The following is a 20,827-nucleotide window of genomic DNA, read 5'->3' on the forward strand; positions in this document are numbered from 1 at the left end:
AATTCTCAAAATTTTAGTTCCTCAATGTTAATTGAATTTGGTATATATTTAGTTAAACTTACTTAATTCCTTCTTTCCCAGGTAGAAATTTGGGTTCAAGCCAAATAAAATTCCCACTTTTTTTAAGATTTATATTCAAGATTTGTATTTTTTAGTAATTCTTATAAATTTCCCGAAAAAAAGTTTTGAATATTGCTCTATAAAACTTTTACCATCATCTTAAAATATATGTATTTCTAAACATACTTATGAAAACAATCAGTTTTTTATTCAAAATTTCCAAAGCTATACATGAATTGATATATGGCCGCATTTTGAAATTTGGTATCTTTGTTTTAAGCAATAATAACGGGAAATTTGATCACGGATTTGCTACAATCTCCAATAAATTGCCACAGTTATTTTTAACCTTAAGTTTCCAAAAAAATGTTTATGGAGAATTAATCATATGGAATTTTCTCAATTTTATTAATGATGCATAATAAATATTCATTAATAATTTGTTACTACTACATGAAAAGATAAATTTTAAATTATAAAAAATATTAATTTAATTTTTAATATTTGCTTATTTATTATTATTATTTAATATCTGTCAGTGTAAGTTTTTACTCTCATGAATGAAGAAAAGTAGCAATCATGTTACTGATTGCTACTTTTCTTCATTTTACATGCAATAAAGTTTATTCTCCAGATTTCAAAATTGTGCGTCATATATGTAATCAGTACTTCTGAGTATGTCAAATAATACATCAAAAATATTAAAAAAATAAAACATGCTGTCTTCTACAACAGAAAAATTTAACAGTCTCAAAATTTACAAGAATTATTAACTATATTTCTTTATGTTTGTAGCAAATTCAACAATTAAAAATAATTCTGAAGATGTTTTATATTCAAAGATATTGTGTCACAGCTGATATTATCACCCAAGACACGTATTTCCAAATAATCAATTTTACAAACGTCAAACTATGACGCTAACATTCTATCCTATATAGACCAAATTAATCAGTCAAATTACAGAAGTTCAATGATTATGTAGAAATCAACTACTACTGGATAGCTCAGCAGATTTTGTGGACAAGATGACCAGTTGCCCATGGTGCCAAAAATTCTGGCTTCAATTGCCAATAAGGGCACAGTCTTAAGTAAATAAATCTAAGAGGGTTTTAAAAAACAAAAATCAGCTCAATAATTTTAATCCTAAAATGCATTTTTTTGCATAGTGTATTTCCTTGATGAGAAAAGCTCCACATCAAGCATGTTATGCTATTTTCATTTTTTTTTCCAAATAAATGTTAATAATCAATGATCACTCAGAATTCTCTTATCATGCAAAAATGTCTGAGTAGTCTTCATGCTTGTTGGATTCAAAGTTCCCGGACTGAGTCTATAAGGTTAAAAATTTTTTGCAATAGTGTGAGAACATTTTTGTGTTACTACGTTCTCCCCCTTTTCTAAAAGTGGTTTGTCTGGTGAGAGCATTTTTTGTAGGCAGGTGGTAACTGGTGGTAGAAAGAAAAGGTAATAACTGGTGTAGAAATAACTGGTGGTAGAAAGAAAAGGTGTCAGTTGAGCAGAGAATCAATATCAAATTTTGTGTTCGCTTGGGAAAGAGTGCTATGGAGACTTTCGAAATGTTGAAGCCTGCGTACGGAAGTGAAACGTTATCGAGAATGCAAGCTTTTGAGTGGCATCATCGTTTCAGAGAAGGCAGGGAAAGTGCTGAAGACGACGAACCCCGTGGCCACCCCATGACTTCGCACACTAATGAAAACATCAGAGGCCACATATCAGTGAATATTAACTAAGGATCTTAACATGCATAGGGCGTTTCAACACATCGTGCCCCGCATATTAAACGCAGACGAAAAGGGAATTTGAATGGATATGGAGAGAGACTTAATCTCGGCTGTTGACAAAGATCCTTCCCTACTTAGCAGAATTGTTACTGGAGTCGAGAAATGGTGTTTTTTGTACGACCCGCAAACCAAGAGAGCATCGACAATGTAAAAATCACCATAATGTCCATGGAAGCAGAAATTCCACCACGATTGCTTTAAAGGAAAGGTCATGCTAGAGATATTCTTCGACATTCAGGGCATTGCGCATCTGGAATTTACCCCTGAAGGACTGTGAACAAATAACTCTACGTTGAAATCCCAAGTGGTTTGCATGAGTCGATCCAGAAGAAGAGACTAAAAATGTGGGCTGAGCAGTGATGGGTGCTGTTGCATGACTACGCTCCTGCTCATCGATCCCTACTCGTGAATTACTTTCTTGCGAAACCCAAAATGTCTTTAACAACTGTTTTGCTTCATCCTCCGTACTTACCTGATCTAACACCCTGTGATTTCTTCCTATTTCCTGAACTGTGACACATGAACAAGTGAGCATAAGCAACAACAACAAAGTTGAATTCATTTGCATTTTTATCGATAGAACATGATATTGCTGAAGAATTACAATGCAATGACATTACCAATGATTTCAGCTTACAAATGGTTTGTAAAATGAATGACATTACCAATGATTTCAGCTTGGTTTGAATATGCTGCAAGTATGAAAAATTTTCCATTTTTAATAAACAAATATATTTTTAATGGAAAGTACTAATATGCTTGATATATATACATATAGGGCACCACCTGTATTGTTCATGTAGAGCACCAAAAATGTTGGAGCCAACTCTGCCATGAACACAGCAGCTTGTCTCAATATTTTAGAGGCCTAATTGTAACAACTGTAATTGTCTTCTCAATAAAATGCTAATTATGATTCATGGCAAAAGACTGACTCATACCATATTCATTTCTTACCAATTGGCAGGAAAACCAACATGTCGAAGCAACTGGAAAATTTTAGGTCACATATTGCTGACGAAATAAAGTGATAGGGGTCATATTCATTCCCTCTATATCACATACATATCAGCTAGCCCCAAAAAACCATATATATGCACTCACGCTATGCATAATTAGACATGCCACAGAGATAATACATATAATTGTTTTTCAGTAGTTCTTGTTTTAAGTGGTACCTTACTACAAATAAAAAGATATTCAAAAACAATTAAAAATTTTATTAATGAAAAAAAGGTACAGCCTCAGTAAAAAGGAAGTGCTAGAATTTTTAAACTATTAAATAGTTTCAAAAAAAATTATCAAAATAAAGTGTGTATCTTACCCACTAAGAACACCAAGAACTAAGTTGAGCATAAAAAATGATCCCAGAATAATAAGAGGTACAAAATAGATCCAATTAAAGTTACTTCCTAGGGCATCATTAGTCTGTAATATAAATAAATAAATAAATAAATAAATAAAGATCATAAAATATTATATTTTATTAATTTTAGTTCTGTTTACTTAAAATTAATAAAAACTATTCACAAATTACATGCATATATGAATTACAAAGACTGTGAAAAGGAATCATTTTTAAGTTTCATATCTAAATATTTTACTTTTGCCAGTGCTCAACAAGAGGAAAAAATGTAAAGAAATTACTTTGCTGATTTAAAAATTCTTATCCATTTCAGTTATTTAAAAGTAGTCTTAACTGTTTGAATAGGAATCAGAACTTATCTTAACATGTCTTTATTTCATTTCAAACTTTTAGATTTCTCTGACAATCACAACTTAATAGCAAAACTTTTTGCAGAGGGATAGGGAAAGAGGTCTTTAAAATAAACTAGATTTCAAAGACAACAATTTAATATATTAAAGATTTTTATTTATTTTTAAAATCCTATTTCCTAAAAATTATTTTTATTTTTTCTTTGAAAATTCTATTTAGCTATATTTTACATTTCTCAGAAGCTTACAGTAACACTTGAACTATCCTGAAATTTCAAATTACACCATAAAGTACAAAGTCCGAAATCCGGACGTCCATTATTCGGAATGATCTAAAATCCATACCTACAACCACCAACAACGTTTTTCTCCTAGGCTTTACGCATGCACATTTGATGCCCCCTCTGCACATAATAAAACATATGGAGAATCCCGATTCTTAATTTCACTTCGACACTAAATAAAATATCTTGTTATTGAAGAAACAAACATTTTAGCATAAATTTGTACAATCAGTAATTTGGCTCCGTTGCTGCGTATCTGCTTTTTGGCACACATCTCAAACCGAAACATTCCACAAAGATACATCGCTGATCTGACGCCAACCTGGCAAATCATTATTTATTATACTTTCCTTTCATCACCGCATGTTTATCAAAACATGACAACTTGAGTAATGACTCATGTAGCGATGCCTAAACAATTTTTTTTAATGTTAGTAATTGAATAATAAAGGAGTATGGTAACCTTTTATGTTGACATTACGCTTGGCGATGATTACAGATTTAAGTTAAATGAGCTAAAAAATGTTGACAAGGAAAAATTTACCAAACATTTCTTTTCACATGCTAAAAATAGATTTTGTCGATGATACTCATAGACCCAAAGATTACATTTAGGACTATTTGAATTAAGAATAACTGATTTGTTATTCACATAAACCCAGAACCAGCGCCAGAGCTCTTATGGGCGCATGGAGTTGCAGAATTTAGAACCCACAGGGACTGCAACAGGCGGTAAGATATCTAGTGCCAGCCCTCAATAAGGCTTAAGTATATGTGGAAATTTATTTATTTAGAACTCTGATAAGCCTTAAGCATGTGCAAGAATAGAAATAAGTATAATAAATAACTAAATACAATTCAGATTTAATTGTCTCAGTGCGCGATAGAAGTGAGATAAAATTTAACGGAACAACTTGTGGTTAGTCGTCAAGCTCATGATGCATAGCCAAATATGTATAGTGAAGGATAGCTAAATTTGATGATGATAGTCGCTAATTTTAAAGGTTTTCGGATATTGCAAAACAAAGGTGAAATTTTCCAATTAATGGATTTTGTCAAGAAATGTGGAGAAGCGGTAATAAATGAAGATGATATAAAAGAAGTTTTTCATTGTGATGACATTGCTTCTCAATTATGAATGGAGAAATCTGTAGTTTGGTTCTAGATCCAGAAAATACCACTACCGATAGGGCAGAAAGCGACAGAGAAGTTGTAGAGGCATCAGGATTTTTTGGAAGCCAGAGAGAGGAAAAATTAGCGACACCTTCGCCGGGAATCGAACCACGGACCTCTGGAATACCGGCCCAGCGTGCAGAACCACTACACCACGAAGGATGCTAGGAAAGTGGGAGAAATACCTTATATACTCCCCTTTTTAAAGGGCGACTAGGGTTTTAGGGGACCTAGTCGCCAAATCCTGGGTGCGGAGAATCATCATCCACAACCCTTTTTTAGTTCGAGCACCACTTGTAGAGACATTAGGATTTTTTTGAAGCCAGAGAGAGGAAAAATTAGTGACACCTTCGCCAGGAATCGAACCACGGACCTCTGGAATACCGGCCCAGCATGCAGAACCACTACACCACGAAGGACACTAGGAAAGTGGGAGAAATACCTTATATACTCCCCTTTTTAAAGGGGGACTAGGGTTTTAGGGGACCTAGTCGCCAAATCCTGGGTGCGGAGAATCATCATCCACAACCCTTTTTTAGCTCGAGCACCACTTGTAGAGACATTAGGATTTTTTTGAAGCCAGAGAGAAGAAAAATTAGCGACGCCTTCACCGGGAATCGAACCACGGATCTCTGGAATACCGGCTTAGCGTGCAGAACCACTACACCACGAAGGACGCTAGGAAAGTGGGAGAAATACCTTATAAAGTTACTGAAAACGAGAAAATTTTGATTGAAAAGTTAGTCGGAATTTTCGAAACGGCAATTACAGGACTTCAACAATGTAACTAAACAAGAAATTATGTCTGTCTGCAGAATGAAAGAGAAAATATTAGCAGAAAAAATGGAGCAACTTAAACAACTTGCATTGAAAGAAATATTTAATAAGGTAAACAAATAAATATTAAGCTTTTTTTTTTTTTTTTTTTTTTTTTTTGTAAATTTTGATACCCTTTAGATCATGCATATTTCATTATTTCATAAATCACGATTTCATATTTTTAATTTTATAATTTCTACATGCCATTTTACTAGATTTAAACTGATTATCTAATTTCCGGAAAAATTCCAAATCCGCAATCCCCGAAGTCCTGAAGAGTCTGGATTTCAGACTTTGTACAGTATTAAAATCTTAACAAGCATTTAATTAAGCAAACATTTCATATTTTGTTTATGAGTGGCAATATATAGGGTGTCCTGTCAAGACCATGCAAACATGGACGGCCATTCCTCGCTTGGCATACATAAAAAATGCCCGAAGAACTGCACCCGTACAACCTATAGTTTTCAAGATAAATGTGAAAGATAAGTATGACATCATACCCTATGCAAGGTAAAAACTTTAATGGAAACATGAACATTGGTAGGAAGACGTCATATTTACCCTTCATATCAAACCATGATATCCATGCCGAAGAATGGCTGATGCACATGTTGCAACAGCGCAGTGTCTACCAAAGTATATGCAGCATCAAGATGAGTAACTAAGTCACCAATTCCTTCGGATGGCTCCATATGAAAAAATCCAAACGTGTCGGATCTGATCATCATGGCAGCCATAGAACCGGACCCCACGTCTAATCCAGTGGCTAGGGCATTCCATATCCAGCCAATACCAGATAGAAGCACTGAAATGTGCCAGATCTCTATCATACTGGAACCACAGGTCATATACTGCCACTAAGGCTATGTCATCTACGATATTGGTTAATACATCACTGAGAAATACCAAGTATAAATGTTATGTGAGCCATTCAGAGAGCAGATATGGTCCAGTCATGTGACTGCCTAACATTTATTATTCCAGCCCACACATTTATAGACCAGCAGACCTGATGTTTCTGCAGGTGTACTGCATGAGGATTAGATTCTGACTATACATGACTGTTTTGACAGTTGGAAACTCCCTCATATATGAAGCATGCTTCATCTGTCTATCACACATATGCAATGAAAGCATTATCAGCTTCATGTTGTTGCAATAGCTATTTACAGAAGTCAATGCATAACTGAAAGTCATCTGAATGTAGACTTTGTACGGTTGTGTAGCCAAATGGTTATAGCTTCTCTAATAGTCAGTGCACACTATTGCTACTTGCATTCAGCTTCCTGGCTAGTGCTCATTTTGAGAGTTTCTGCTCAACTCGAGAGTTATGCAGTATTGCATCTTCCTGTTCTGGTGTAAGCCTACCATGCATTCTTCCCCCACATTGTGAAAATTGTGTGTTAGATGGATGCTTCCAGTATTTCTCAGTTTGTCATCCAACTTGCGGATGACTTCGGCATCGGGAGGATGATGTGAGGGATAGTCTGCCCATACTCCCGAGTAGTTCATAAGGTATTACCATTATACTGGCCGAAGATAAAATACATGTTGTAATATTCATAAACAAAATACATTATCACCGTGCGAAAATTATTGGCAGCTCCTAGATGCAGCCTTTTAAAAATGATTCAAATGACGATGCCAATCCACAGCAAGTGCATGCATGTCTTAATCTATATGGTGGGCATTTTCAACGTCTTCCTATTAAACATATGCAAATACAGATGTTCATTTTCCAATACAGGTTTTGTTTTCCTTCATCAGAAATAACATCATACTTTTTCTTTCACATTTATCTCAGAAACTATGAGCCATACACTTAATTCCTAGCGAGAAAGCTGACTTCCAAGAGTTTGAGCGGTCTTGATGTGACATCCTGTATTCCTTACCCGAAGAAAGACTAAAAGAAACAATATTAAGTAATTAAAGACATATACAAAATTGATCTATAAATTAGGACTAAGAGAGATTTAATTTCAAAAAGTTAAATCTAGTAAAATGTAGAATTTAACTATTGTAATGAAACAAATGTTATGAATTTAATGAAATGTGGAAGTTAATGAAGTTCTTAAAGTTGAAAGTAATCTTTATTAATTACAACTCTTTTAAATGTGAACTTATCTGCTTACTAACACCATATAATCAATGAAAAATGCTAAGAAAGAATTCATGCTCATAATTGAGACAAATCTGAAGTTAACTCTTTTTGCAATTAATTAATTAGACTATCATTAAATTAAATGCATCACAACTCACCCAATATAAAATGGCTGTCCAGCCTTCCATGGTGATGCACTGAAAAACTGTCAACATGGCAAAACAAATATTATCAAAGCTAGTGATTCCAAAATTGGGTCCTATCCACCCCTCTGTGCAATTTGATTCAGAAAGATTACAGAGGTAAGCACCAGTAGGCGCTTTTTCGGCGTCTGATTGATTACCTACGAAATAGCAAGGGGTTGTTTGATCCCCCTCAGTGACAATTTCACCTGAAAATATCAAAATAAACAATGTAGTTTATCACAATATCACATGCACCATTAGTTTAAAGATAAGATTATGTGAAACAGTCATACAGAGAAATATTAATAATTATATTGGAGTAGCGATTTGTTAAAAAATATAATTTAAGCTAACTCATTTATATTTATGAGCTGACTACAAAAATGATATCAGCCTATTCCCCCCAATCATCTTCAGAACTATATATATATATTTTTTATAATAGAAGTGTTTTTTTTTTTTTTTTTTTTTTTTTTTTTTTTTTTTTCCTATTTACCATTCTTGTTACCTTTCTTTAAGCAATTACTCAAACTTTCAATGATGGAAAAGTTGCATAAAAAATTTGAGATCAGTAGAGAAAAATATATATGAATCACCTTTTTAATTTCATTTACTAAATAAAAAGTTTTATTTCATTTTATTAATTTTTTGGACAGTGATCTTTTACTGAAATTCTTATCATTTTAAAAATATATTAATAATGGTAAGTACTATACTGGCAATATCATAACTACCAAATATAATAATAAACTCTTAATATGAAAAATTATATAAACTATGATATAAGTTAATCAGGAACAGTATGGAAAAACCAGGAAATAAATGCACATTATTTAAGTCTTTATTATACACCTATTTATTTATGATTAGTTTTTCAGAGTGCTAATCTTAATACATATAACTTGTCCAGCATGATTTTTTAATGTTACTCAAAGAATTTATTGAACATTATATAAAACTTTTACAGTTATATAATTTTTGCATGTCATTTGCATTATTAATTTCCTAAACCAAAAGTAAGGATGAACACGAATCAAAACTTTATTTCCTACTTCCTTATTATTATGGCTCCCATTTTGTAAATGGCACCAAGGTTATCAATAAATATCCCACACAAACCTTCATTAAATGGCCAACAGTGAGCTCTGAGTAAACTACATGTTATCATGCAGACTTTTTTATATAAATGTTACTTATTCATGATCATATATAATTCTCTCATCATAAGGAGAGCTCTGAGTATTCCATATGTTTATGTATTTTTTTAAATGTTTTAAATGCTTAATTTACAAAACAATGAAGATGTTATATTCTTCCCCCCCCCCAAAAAAAAAGATCATTTCACCTTGTATTCAAAGATGCAAAAATGGCAATTAAATAAAACTATGCATCAATGAAAGCATTTGGATGTGCAATGTGAAAAGCTGCAAGTGAAAAAAAAGTAGGCATTTTGACAAATGATTTGATGGTTTCAAAATACTTTTTGTTACAGAATAGCAATTTGTTTACTGTTTGGCAGAAGAACTGACATCGATTAAGCGGTAAGAGGAGCATCTTAACCTTTACGAAAACACAACTATTACGTGAAACATTTTTTGAGAAAAGTGTACTCTCTACATTTAATTTGACAACTAAATAAGCAAATATATAGCCCTAAAAAAACCGTGGACATAAAAATGACAATTAGTTCACATAGGGGGGAAAAAAAAAAAAAAAAAAAAAAAAAGTGGCAGGTTTCTTCCATAATACTGAAAATTTGGCAGATTATGCCAAGAAACATTTGATTCTTTCTCGCTTAGATTCCAAATAGACAGACAAACATACTTGTGCAGTTCCTCCAATTTATATGCTTAATATTACAAACATACTTGTAATACTAAGCATATAAATTGGAGAAACTGAAAAAACCAAGTTAAAAATATTTTACTATGAACCATAAATTTCATTCTGTTGATAAAAGAACAGCTGCTCATACATAAAATGCTGAAATACTGTAGCATTTAACAAATAGCAGATGAAAATTTCACAAGATATGATTCACCATCATCATGGGTTTTCTCATGTGGTGAATAATTTTCAAATTAAATAACAATATTTAAAGTGATTTATTAAGGTACACTAAAATATTACTACTATAACATTTATCAAAATGAATTGCATTCCTCTTTGTCATTTAATTTATTTAAAGGTTTCCAAAAGAGAAAATATTCAAGAGCACATAGGAGGCCAAATTATACATTTTATGGACATATTAATAGTGCTCATATTTATAGGTACAGTCAAAAGTTGTTAATTCGGACACCCATAATCCGGAATGCTCTATAATCTGGACCTCAAAGCTAAAAACTTTCTGCGCCGCGTTGACACATGCGCATAGGCGTTTACACGTGCGCGTAAGACCTTTACGACTGCGCATATACATTTGCACAAGCGCAGAATACGTTTTCGCGTGCGCGCGTTTAATGTATAACGGACGGTATAAGCCAAAATTATCTAATTATCTATTTCAGTTAATGTTGATGAATGCGTTGTTCCTTAATCTTCGAATTGGATGCGGCTTATTATTTTTTGCAGACTGTAAGAGCAATTTTATAAAAGTGAACTTGAACTTTCGATTATGTGAAATACAATTTCCGATGCTAGAGCTCCCAAAGGATCTACAAAATGAAAGTATGTTTCGATGTCCATCAAATAAAAAGTGGAATTGCTGCAAAAAATGGATAAAGACATGAAGAAGGTGACAGAGAGGTTAGTGAAAACGAAAAAATTTCGATTGACAACTTAGTCGGTATTCTCGGCACAGCAATTACGGGACTTGAACAGCGGAACTTTGTAACTGAACAAGAAATTATGTCTGTTTATAGAATTAAAGAGAAAGTATTATCACATAAAACGAAGCTACTTTGGTAGACGGTTGCACGGATTTTTGGCGATTTACGTTGGCGCAATTGTTGGTGTGATTTTTACAACTGTCAGCCATTTTGAAAAATGCTGTTTTTACGCATAGTAAAGTATTAGAAACTTTTAAAAAAATAAATATCGTTAAAAGTAATGGATTAATTTTTTCTTAAAAATATTTTTTAAGATGGCAGGCAAGTGTAAATAAATACATTTACTACGAGTATAAAATACTAAAGTAAGGCTATTATTACTTTCATAAAGCAAAAAAGAGAATAAAAACACCGCTGTAAAAACATTGTGCCAACGTTTAATTAGATTAAAATATTACTGAAATTGAATATTGAATTTAAAAACCATCCTACCAACATTTAAAAGAATTAGAATATTATTAAATTCAAATACTTTAAAATACGTTATATAAAATATAATTAACATTAAAACATATGTGACAATAATTATCTCAGCAATTTTTGAAAATAGTGTTTTAATTTTTTTAACAAAAATTGAAGTATACAATTATAAAATAAAAGAAAAATATGTATTTACATTTTTTGAGTAATTTAACCTCTTGTTTATGTACACACACACACACACACAAAAAAAAAAAAAAAAAAAAAAAAAAAAAAAAAAAATCGAAATCATAATTGAATTGGCTCTTTTAACCATCTTCATCTGTTATACACATATCTCACACTTCATTGAAGAAGCAATTAGCGAGGTTTCCTCAAAATTTAAAATAAATTTCCTCTGACGCTATTAACAATTTATAAATAAATCTTTGATTGGAAAGACAGGTTGGCCAAAATAAGGTCTCAAAGCGCAATTTTTTTATTCCAATACCAATAATTCTTGGTAATTACCAATAACAACATTCATCTTTGAAATGGAGATATCCATTCCATTTGAAATCTGAGGAATTCGAAGAGGATGAATAATAAAATTTTAAAATTGTGCCATAATGCACAAATATTCAGTAACCAATCAGGGAGCTGATTACATCACGCATAGAATTAAAATTATTTAAACAATCATTCATAATAAAATCATTTTTAAAACAAATGCAAAATTAAATTGTATTTTAATATTTAACAGCCATAAATAATGTTTAAAACATTAGATTAAATTTATAGATATTCATAAAACCAATTACTTTTAAAGTAAGGTGACATCATTGATTATATCATCCACAACATAAAATTATATAAAATATTATAAACAACAAAATTTTTATTTCAAATAAAAATGTAAAATTAAATTGATTTTTCAATATTTAGAAGCCATAAATAATATTTAAAACACGGAAGTTATGCATAATAAAACACATTATTTTTTTAATAAAATGACAACAAAGTATCGGTTACCATAAATAACTTATTCAGCAATGGGTTTACCATAAGTTGTATTACTCGCCAAAAGAAAAATCGCCGAAATCCATGCAACCGTCTACTAAAGTAGTACCCAACTGACATTAAAAGAAATGTTTAATAAAGTAAACAAATAAATATCAAGTTGTTTTTTTTTGTAAATTTTGATACCCTTTAGATCATAATTGTTCTTTATTTCATAAATTACGGTTTCATATTTTTAATTTTAGAATTTCTGCATGCCATCTTACGAGATTTAAACTGATGATCTATAATCCGGAAAAATCGATTACCCGGAATCGCTGAAGTCCCGATGAGTCCGGATTAACGACTTTTGACTGTATATGCATAGAATTACCTACCTCAAAGAATTTTATACATCATGAAAAAAATTAAAGATGTAATATTAATTAATACATATTGAATATTTTAATACATATGTTCAATGTATTCAAAATGGTTTACAGTTTTCCCTCACCAATTGTATTTCACCACAAATATCGCTTTTATTTCTAAAATTTATTTTAGATACACCTATTGTTAACATACCTATTTATTTGTGCTTTTAAAAGCAGCAGATAGGAATTTTACTTAATGAGCATTAAAAAAAAATACTTTTTTACTTTGCATATAATTAAAACCTTAGTTTGAATATAAAAATTTGCTCAGTTGTATTTCTCACACAAAATATTTACTTATATTTAGTCTTCTATTAAAATTTTGTATACTCGGAAATGAATAACTTCATAAATAAATATTTATCTTTATAAAAAAATATATGCTTTAGAATGTAATTATTTTTGATTAGACTACCTTAAATAATTATTCCACCATTGTATTTATTAACTTAATACAATTATCCAAAGGAATCTGGGCTTAAATTAGTTAAAACTTATAATAAAAAATGGCTAATATTCAGAAAATAATGTTTAGATCGCTAAAATAAAATTAATGTTCATTGTAAAAACTATTTTTGAGCATTTTGCAAAGTGAATCTTCAAGTTAACCCTTTAACTGCTTAAGGCGTGTTTAAACGTTTTCAGAGTTTCCTTTAAAAATGCTTAAGACGTGTTTACACAAATTTCAAATCGCATGAAAAATGTTTAAGACACAAAGCCCAAATTTGGCCCAAATTGCTCAAGACGTGTTTAGACAATGCGATCTGGTCTTCTTTTCCCTACCTTTCTGCAGGCAGCTGTCAGTTGACACAAAGCTCTTAATAGAATGTGAAGTCTGTTTGAAAAGAACAGTTTACGGAAGAGTCTTGAGAGTGAAGAATCACTGTCAGACAGCAGGTGTGTAGTATTATATTTTAGACGACTGCAAGATTGGGAATGAATATAAATCGTTTTACAACAGTTTGCCTTGTGGTTATTTATACAAATGAAAGTCAAACGAACCGCTTGTTGTTATAGTACATTACCAAAATTTAGAAGAAACAGGAAAAAATAACAATTGTAACTTAAGACATACTTTTTAATAAACCATATATTATACAATACATTAAAAGTTGATTACAATTTCTGATTCGTCAAGAACAGGAAAAAATATAAAATGTTGCAAACAATATTGTTTTTGCTTTCGTATTTCAAGTGCAGGTGTTTTTAATGGTATATTCTTCCTTTTTGCATTTTGAAATGTTAAAAGTGTGCCTGATTTTTTTTACTCTATGATATGTGGCTGTGTGTTCCTTATAAATGCGAACTGACATATAAAAATTTCTTGGATGTCGAAAGGAAGATATTCTACTCGAAAACTTCAATTAAATCGAATAAATTCATATGCTGAAAGAATTTCTAGAAATATTCATTTTTTAAAAATTTATTATTCAAATTTAAAATACAAGTACAAATAGTTTTAAAATCTAGGGGGAAAAGTATGCATTTTTTTGGAAAGAAATCTACCAGTATAAAATCGCATAAAATTAAAGGAGTGTAGTTAAGTACAACAGTTAGTGTATGAAAGGCTTACATATACTGCGCACAAAAAATTAGTCAGAGGATCAATTATCTAACGATTTAAATTTATTATATGAAAAAAATTTCGTTAGAAAAAAACTCTCCAAATGTCAATGCTGATGACAGCACTACAAATGAAAGTTATTAAGTTCTTAACTGAATTAATCCGTTGGTACTCAATAATTTTGGCCCACCAGCGACTGGTAAAGTCGCTGAACACTGGTAGTTCGGTCTGAGGTTCGAATCCCACAAACGAGCTGGCTGCATGAGGGTTTTCGTGGTTTTCGCCAAGTGTAACGTGTATACGAGCCAGTGTCCATTAGAAAGTCCTCCACGAAGGCATCTCTTCTCTTAGGCAGATAGCCCTCGAGGCTTTGGCATAATCACATAAAACCAAATCAAATTAAAAACCAATAACTGTGTGTTCGCGATTACTTTGCAAATATTTTTAATAAAGATTCAACAAAAGCCCGCAGCGACCTAGTAGAAATTGGCAGTTTGAAGCGAGTTTAAATCCCGGTGAATGGGCTGGCTACCTGGCAGTTTTCGTGGATTTTTGCTGCCTAATAAGCCAACTCATTTAAAAAGTCCTTCCCGAAGATCTCCTCTGAGTACTAGTCCTCACTTGGGATTAGGTTTAGTTTGGTTTGTTAGATTATGACAAAACATGCAAAGGGCGATCTGTCTAAAGAAAGTATGTTTCGTGACAGACTTTCGAAGGAAAACCATCTTGTACCCATGTTACATATAGGTAAATTCACGAAAAAGCCCATGTGGTGAGCCAGTCACAGGGGTTTGAATTCGGGTCAAACTACAATTATATTAATAGTCCTCATGTATTTTATCATGAGGTAAATAAAATAAAATACAATATCACGAAAGTCAGTTTATGCTATTGAAATGGCAATAATTTCATATTATACGGGCCATCATTTTGCATCTATTATGTGATTCTGATCTTTTCCGTTACCCAAGCTAGCTCACAACAGAACACTGGTAGTTCTGTCTGGGGTTCGAATCCCGGTAAAAGGGCTAGCAGCATGGATGCTTCCTTGTTATTTTCATGTGTCATGTGTACACAAGCCAGTTTCCCTTAGAAAGTCCTCCACGAAGGCATCCTTCCACTTATGTATAAAACCCTCGAGTGCTTTGCCACAATCAAATAGACCAAACGATTACTACATAACATGCTTAAAGTATTTTGTGTTTAAAAGTTTATGTGTCAAAGTTGGCTCCTGTTAAATGAAATATACTGTTTCTTTTTTTTTTTTTTTTTCTTTGCTTTTATAGCAATATTCTTGTTTTCAGAATGTCAATAAAACATTTTTAATAATGTGTCATTCTATTTGGCTTCTTGTTTAATGAAAAAAATTAATTTAAGCAACAAATTTCTTACGTTTAGAAAAATTTTACCATCATAGACATAAGCTGCTGTCGAAAGTGCATTTTCTTACTAGCGCATATATTTGTATAGAGAAAATTGTTTTGTGCGTGTAATCCTATAACTGAAAAGATCCAGAGATATTTCTATAGGGAAATAAAGTTATTAAATTTAAATAAAAAAATAAAGTTATTTGTGGATTATATGTGTCTTAAGGTCAAAGTCGAAACACGAGATGTGCGATGAATTTAAAATAAGGATGTATATAATAAGAATTTTGCCGCTAGACATTCCCAGCAAAATTTGCTAAAATGTTTCTATATATAGAATTAATCTATATTTCGTTTAGTATATAAATTCAGTGTTATAACACTCTCCTTTATCAGTGTAACTATGTGTTATATCGAGATTTTGTTGTGTCCGAGATAAGGGTTTTATTTTTGTATTATAAAGCTGGTTTGTTTACTAGTATTATGTTTATTAAATACGATTTATCAGGTTTTCAAATCTATCAGACCCCAACCAGTGGCCTTCCTGGCTAAGAACGCTGATTACTACTAGTTCCACTTGCACTGAAACCCAAACAAACAAATTGTCTGCATGGTTGGGTTTTATAGTTTTCCCATGTGTGACATGGATATGAGTGAGTTTTACTTAGAAAACCCACCATGGCAACTAATCTATCCTTTAAGACAGACAGATATTGTTTGCTTTGCCATATTCAAATAATCAGACAAAACTTGACAACAAAGACTAATAAATGCATATACCGAAATAAAATAAAATAAATGCATATTACAAAACTAAAATAAATGCATATAACGTAAGAAATGAGATCACAACAAATTTTTAATTATTTTTAATACACTAATTCCTAAATTGCATTTTTCAAATTTTATTTCATTTTTATGTATGTATTAATTATTTTATATATGTGATTATTATATTTATTATGTATGTATAATTATTTTATATATGTGAAAGTGCGCTTGTTTAGCATATCCATATACATTAAATAAATCTGATTTGAAAATACATATAGGTGAGATTTTCATAACTTCAAAAAAATTACTCACAAAATAATCTCTTAGAAAATATACATATTAAGAAAACAAAATTTTATCTTCCTACTTGGTTCTGTGTAAAACAATTTAAAAATTAGCTTAGTACTTTTTTTCTATATCAAAAACAACTTAATTTTTTTTTTAAATCTTGCTGTCAGACCGAAAGTATTTAGAAGTATTAAATTGGTCTTTTGAACACATATTTCTGTGGCATTTCCTTGTGGACGTAGATAAACAGATAAGAGGCCAACCCTTGAAGAAGACAATGACCGATTTCACCACCGAAAGACCTTTCCTCTAACATAGGGGGCGGCCACTTTTATCTTCGTAATGTAGTATAACTAAACCCATTGGCCCTGTTTGCCCAAATATCTTCTGAGAACTGTTCACATTTGAATGCGTCTGACTGAAAGACTTTGTGTTCCCAAGCAATCAGTCAGACACCAATAAAATTTGTTGTCAATATTTTTACTCCCTCTTTCTTTCTGTGAGTTCTTTAAATCCAGGAAAGGGTAATGCGTGCTTTTGGTGCATGTGAGAAAAAAAATTCTATGCTGTTTTTTGTAATACTTTTATAGTGTGTTATATATGTAACTGTAACTGTACTTATTATTATCTTTAATCATAACAGTAATATAGAATAGTGGATGAGCAATGTAGAATAAACAATGTTTGTGTACATCTGGTAATCATCACTGAGCACATACCCAACATATAAAAAACAACACATGGAGCAGTCGATGGGAGATTAAAAAAGAAAATCTTTTTTGAAGAACTATGCCGCATCTGTAAAGATATTCTAAACAAAAACATGATGGAAAGTTGTTTACATTAAAATTGACACTTCTATCACTGGTAAGTGTGTATCCATTAAAAAAGGAATTAGCAAGAATGGAAAAAGATGGTGTTATAAAGAAAGTTAACCAACCAACAGAATTCGTGAATTCATTAGTGGTAATAAGGAAAAAGGATGGTAATTTAAGAGAGTGTTTAGATCCTCAGCACCTTAACCAAAATATACTGAGAGAACATTAACACACACCAACCTTTGAAGAAATTTCATCTCAAATGACAAATGCAAAGGTCTTTAGTATTTTAGATACAAACAAAGCATTTTAACAAATTAAACTGTCACATTCAAGTTGTGAATTTACTACATTTAACACTCTGTTTGGTAGATATCGTTTTTTGAGGTTGCCATATGGACTAAGTTCATTACCAGAAGTTTTTCTGATATTTTTATGATTTAGAAGGAGTTCAAATATATATAGATGACTTATTAGTTTGGGGTAAAGATAAAAAAGAGCATCATTTAAGATTAAAGAAGCTGTTGGACAGAGCCAGAGAAAAGAATGTTAAATTTAATTTAAATAAATGTAAATTTGGGCTGAATGAAGTGAAATATATGGGTCATATATTTTTTAATATTGGTTTAAAACCAGATGAAGACAAAATTAAGGCTATTCTAGATATAAAACCCTAAAAAAATATGAAAGAATTAGAAACTTTCCTAGGAATGATTACATATGTTTCTAGATTTATACCTAATGTATCAGAATTGACATCATGTTTAAGAGATTTGTTGAAAAAACAAGTTATCTGAAACTGGAATGCAACACATGAAAAAGCATTTAGAAGACTAAAAGATGTCTTAGTAAATAAATCAGTTTTACAGTATTATGATATAAAAATGCCAGTAGTTTTATCTATAGATGCATCTCAAGGACTAGGAGCAGTCTTACTGCAGAATAATTTACCAGTAGCATATGCATCTAAGGCATTAACAGATACACAGAAGAATTATGCTCAAATTGAAAAGGAAACTTTAGCTATTGTATTTGCGTGTGAGAAATTTCACCGGTATATATTTGGAAATATATTACTGTGGAAAGTGACCATAAACCACTGGAATCAATTTTAAAAAAGCCATTAAATAAATGCCCTGTAAGACTACAAAGAATGCGTATAAGATTACAGCCATATCAGTTTGAGATAAAATATAAACCAGGAAAAGAACTTTTTATAGTGGATGCATTATCAAGATCATTCACTGATAAAGGATCTGATTTCTTTGAAGGAGACATAGAAGCTCATGTTGGATTGGTTGTAGAATGTATACCAATGTCTAACGGTAAAATGGAAGTTTTTCAACTGGAAACAGAGAAAAATGAAGAACTACAAGTTTTAAGAAAATTAATTAAAACTGGATGGCCAGATGAAAAATGTATGGTTCCAGAACTGGCAAAGCCATATTTTAACTTCAGAGAAGAACTATCAGAAGCAAATGGATTAATATTTAAAAATTCCTGTGTTGTTGTACCAAGAAGTTCACGAAAAGATATGTTAAGCAGAATTCATTATGGTCACTTAGAAGTAGTAAAATGCAAGATCAAAGCAAGAGAAATATATTGGCCAGAAATGTCGAAAGAAATTGAAGATATGATACTGAATTGTCAAACATGTTTAAGTTTACAAAAAGCTAATACTAAAGAACCAATTATATCTAAAGAAATATCTAATGGTCCGTGGGAAGTATTGGGAACAGATCTCTTTTACTTTCAAGGAAGGGATTATCTAATAGTTAAAGATTATTTTAGCAAATACGTTGAAATTGGACATTTGGAAGATTTGTCAAGTGTAGCAGTGATAAAGCAACTGAAATCAATTTTTGCATGACATGGTATTCCAAAAATAGTATATTTGGATAATGGTCCACAATATAATTGCAGGAAATTTAAAGACTTTGCAAGAAGATGGAATTTTGAAACCAGAACTTCAAGTCCAAATTACCCACAATCTAATGGAATCATTGAAAAACATATTCAAACTGTCAAACGAATGCAAGAAAAAGCTGTAGTTGACAACAAGGATCCATATTTAGTATTACTGGAATATAGTAACTCTAATATTTCAGATGAAATTAAGTCACCTTCAGAATTGATGTTTGGAAGAAAAGTAAATGGACTGATGCCTATAAAAGAGAATTTCGTCCAAGCTAAACGATATGAAAGACCATAACTAACACTTACTGAAGAGGCAAACCTTACAAAAAAGTTATTATGATAGGAATGCAAGACCGTTAAAACCACTGAAAATAGGAGATCACGTTTACATAAAAGAGAAGGGGAAAAAACTAAATGAAAGAGGGAAAATTATAGAAGAAGCAGAAAGACCACGTTCATATAGAATTATGAATATATGAACAGATGGAAGAATTGTAGAAAGGAACAGAAGAGATCTTCTTAAAGGCACTAATCAGAAAGAGTTTGGAATACAAAACAACTATGAGAATGAAGTTATAGAAGAACCCAAGAATAGCAGGAGCACTATAAATTTAGATGTGCCTGTAAGTCCTTCAAAACCTAACAGAAGTGTTGTGTCACCAAATAGTGAAAGAGGTATAGTATCATCAAATTTTTCAAATGGACATAACTACATTACTCGATCTGGTAGGACTCTTAAGAAACCTTATTATTTAAAAGAATGTGTTTAATTTTACTATTATTATTATTTTTGATAAAAAAGGGAGATGTTATATATGTAACTGTAAATGTATCTATTTTTATCTTTAATCGTAACAGTAATATAAAATAGTGGATGAGCGATGTAGAATAAACGATGTTTGTGTACATCTGGTAATCATCACTGAGCGCATACACAACATATAAAAAACAACACATAGTGGAGCATTTAAAAAAGCAACTTTATATGCAAAGTTTTTCTCTGATGAATGAACTCAGCTAAAAGCATGTTTCTAACTTCTGTACATCAAAAACACACACACACAAAAAAAAAAAAAAAAAAAAAAAACTTAATGCTCTTTTAAGTGAATTAAATTCTTTTTGTGCTCTTATTACATATTTCTAAATTTTTCGATTCCTAAATTTTTCTCTTCCTCTTTTCTTAGAACACAAAAGCAATTTTCTAAATATGAGTGAACCTTGAGTGCTAAGTTCGGTAAGGTCGCAAAAGACTGGTAATTTGAAGGAGTTCAAATCTAGGCAAATGGGTTA

At 31.4% G+C, this 20,827-nt stretch overlaps 1 protein-coding gene across 1 annotated transcript in view; it reads right to left on the bottom strand.

Annotated features, from left to right (window-relative positions):
• Window positions 1-20,827, bottom strand: part of LOC118182704 (voltage-dependent calcium channel type A subunit alpha-1-like) — a 454,834-nt gene that overhangs the window by 239,636 nt on the left and 194,371 nt on the right. Inside the window, exons 7-8 of the mRNA XM_085811365.1 lie at window positions 8,120-8,352; window positions 3,190-3,293 (exon numbers count right to left, since the gene is read on the bottom strand). Coding sequence (XP_085667491.1) covers window positions 3,190-3,293; window positions 8,120-8,352 — 337 coding nt within the window. The remainder of the gene's footprint in view (window positions 1-3,189; window positions 3,294-8,119; window positions 8,353-20,827) is intronic.

This window comes from Stegodyphus dumicola, chromosome 2 (assembly GCF_044657685.1).
Source record: "Stegodyphus dumicola isolate Sdum_Otavi_A_Nest chromosome 2, ASM4465768v1".
In the NCBI taxonomy this organism is placed as follows: domain Eukaryota; kingdom Metazoa; phylum Arthropoda; class Arachnida; order Araneae; family Eresidae; genus Stegodyphus; species Stegodyphus dumicola.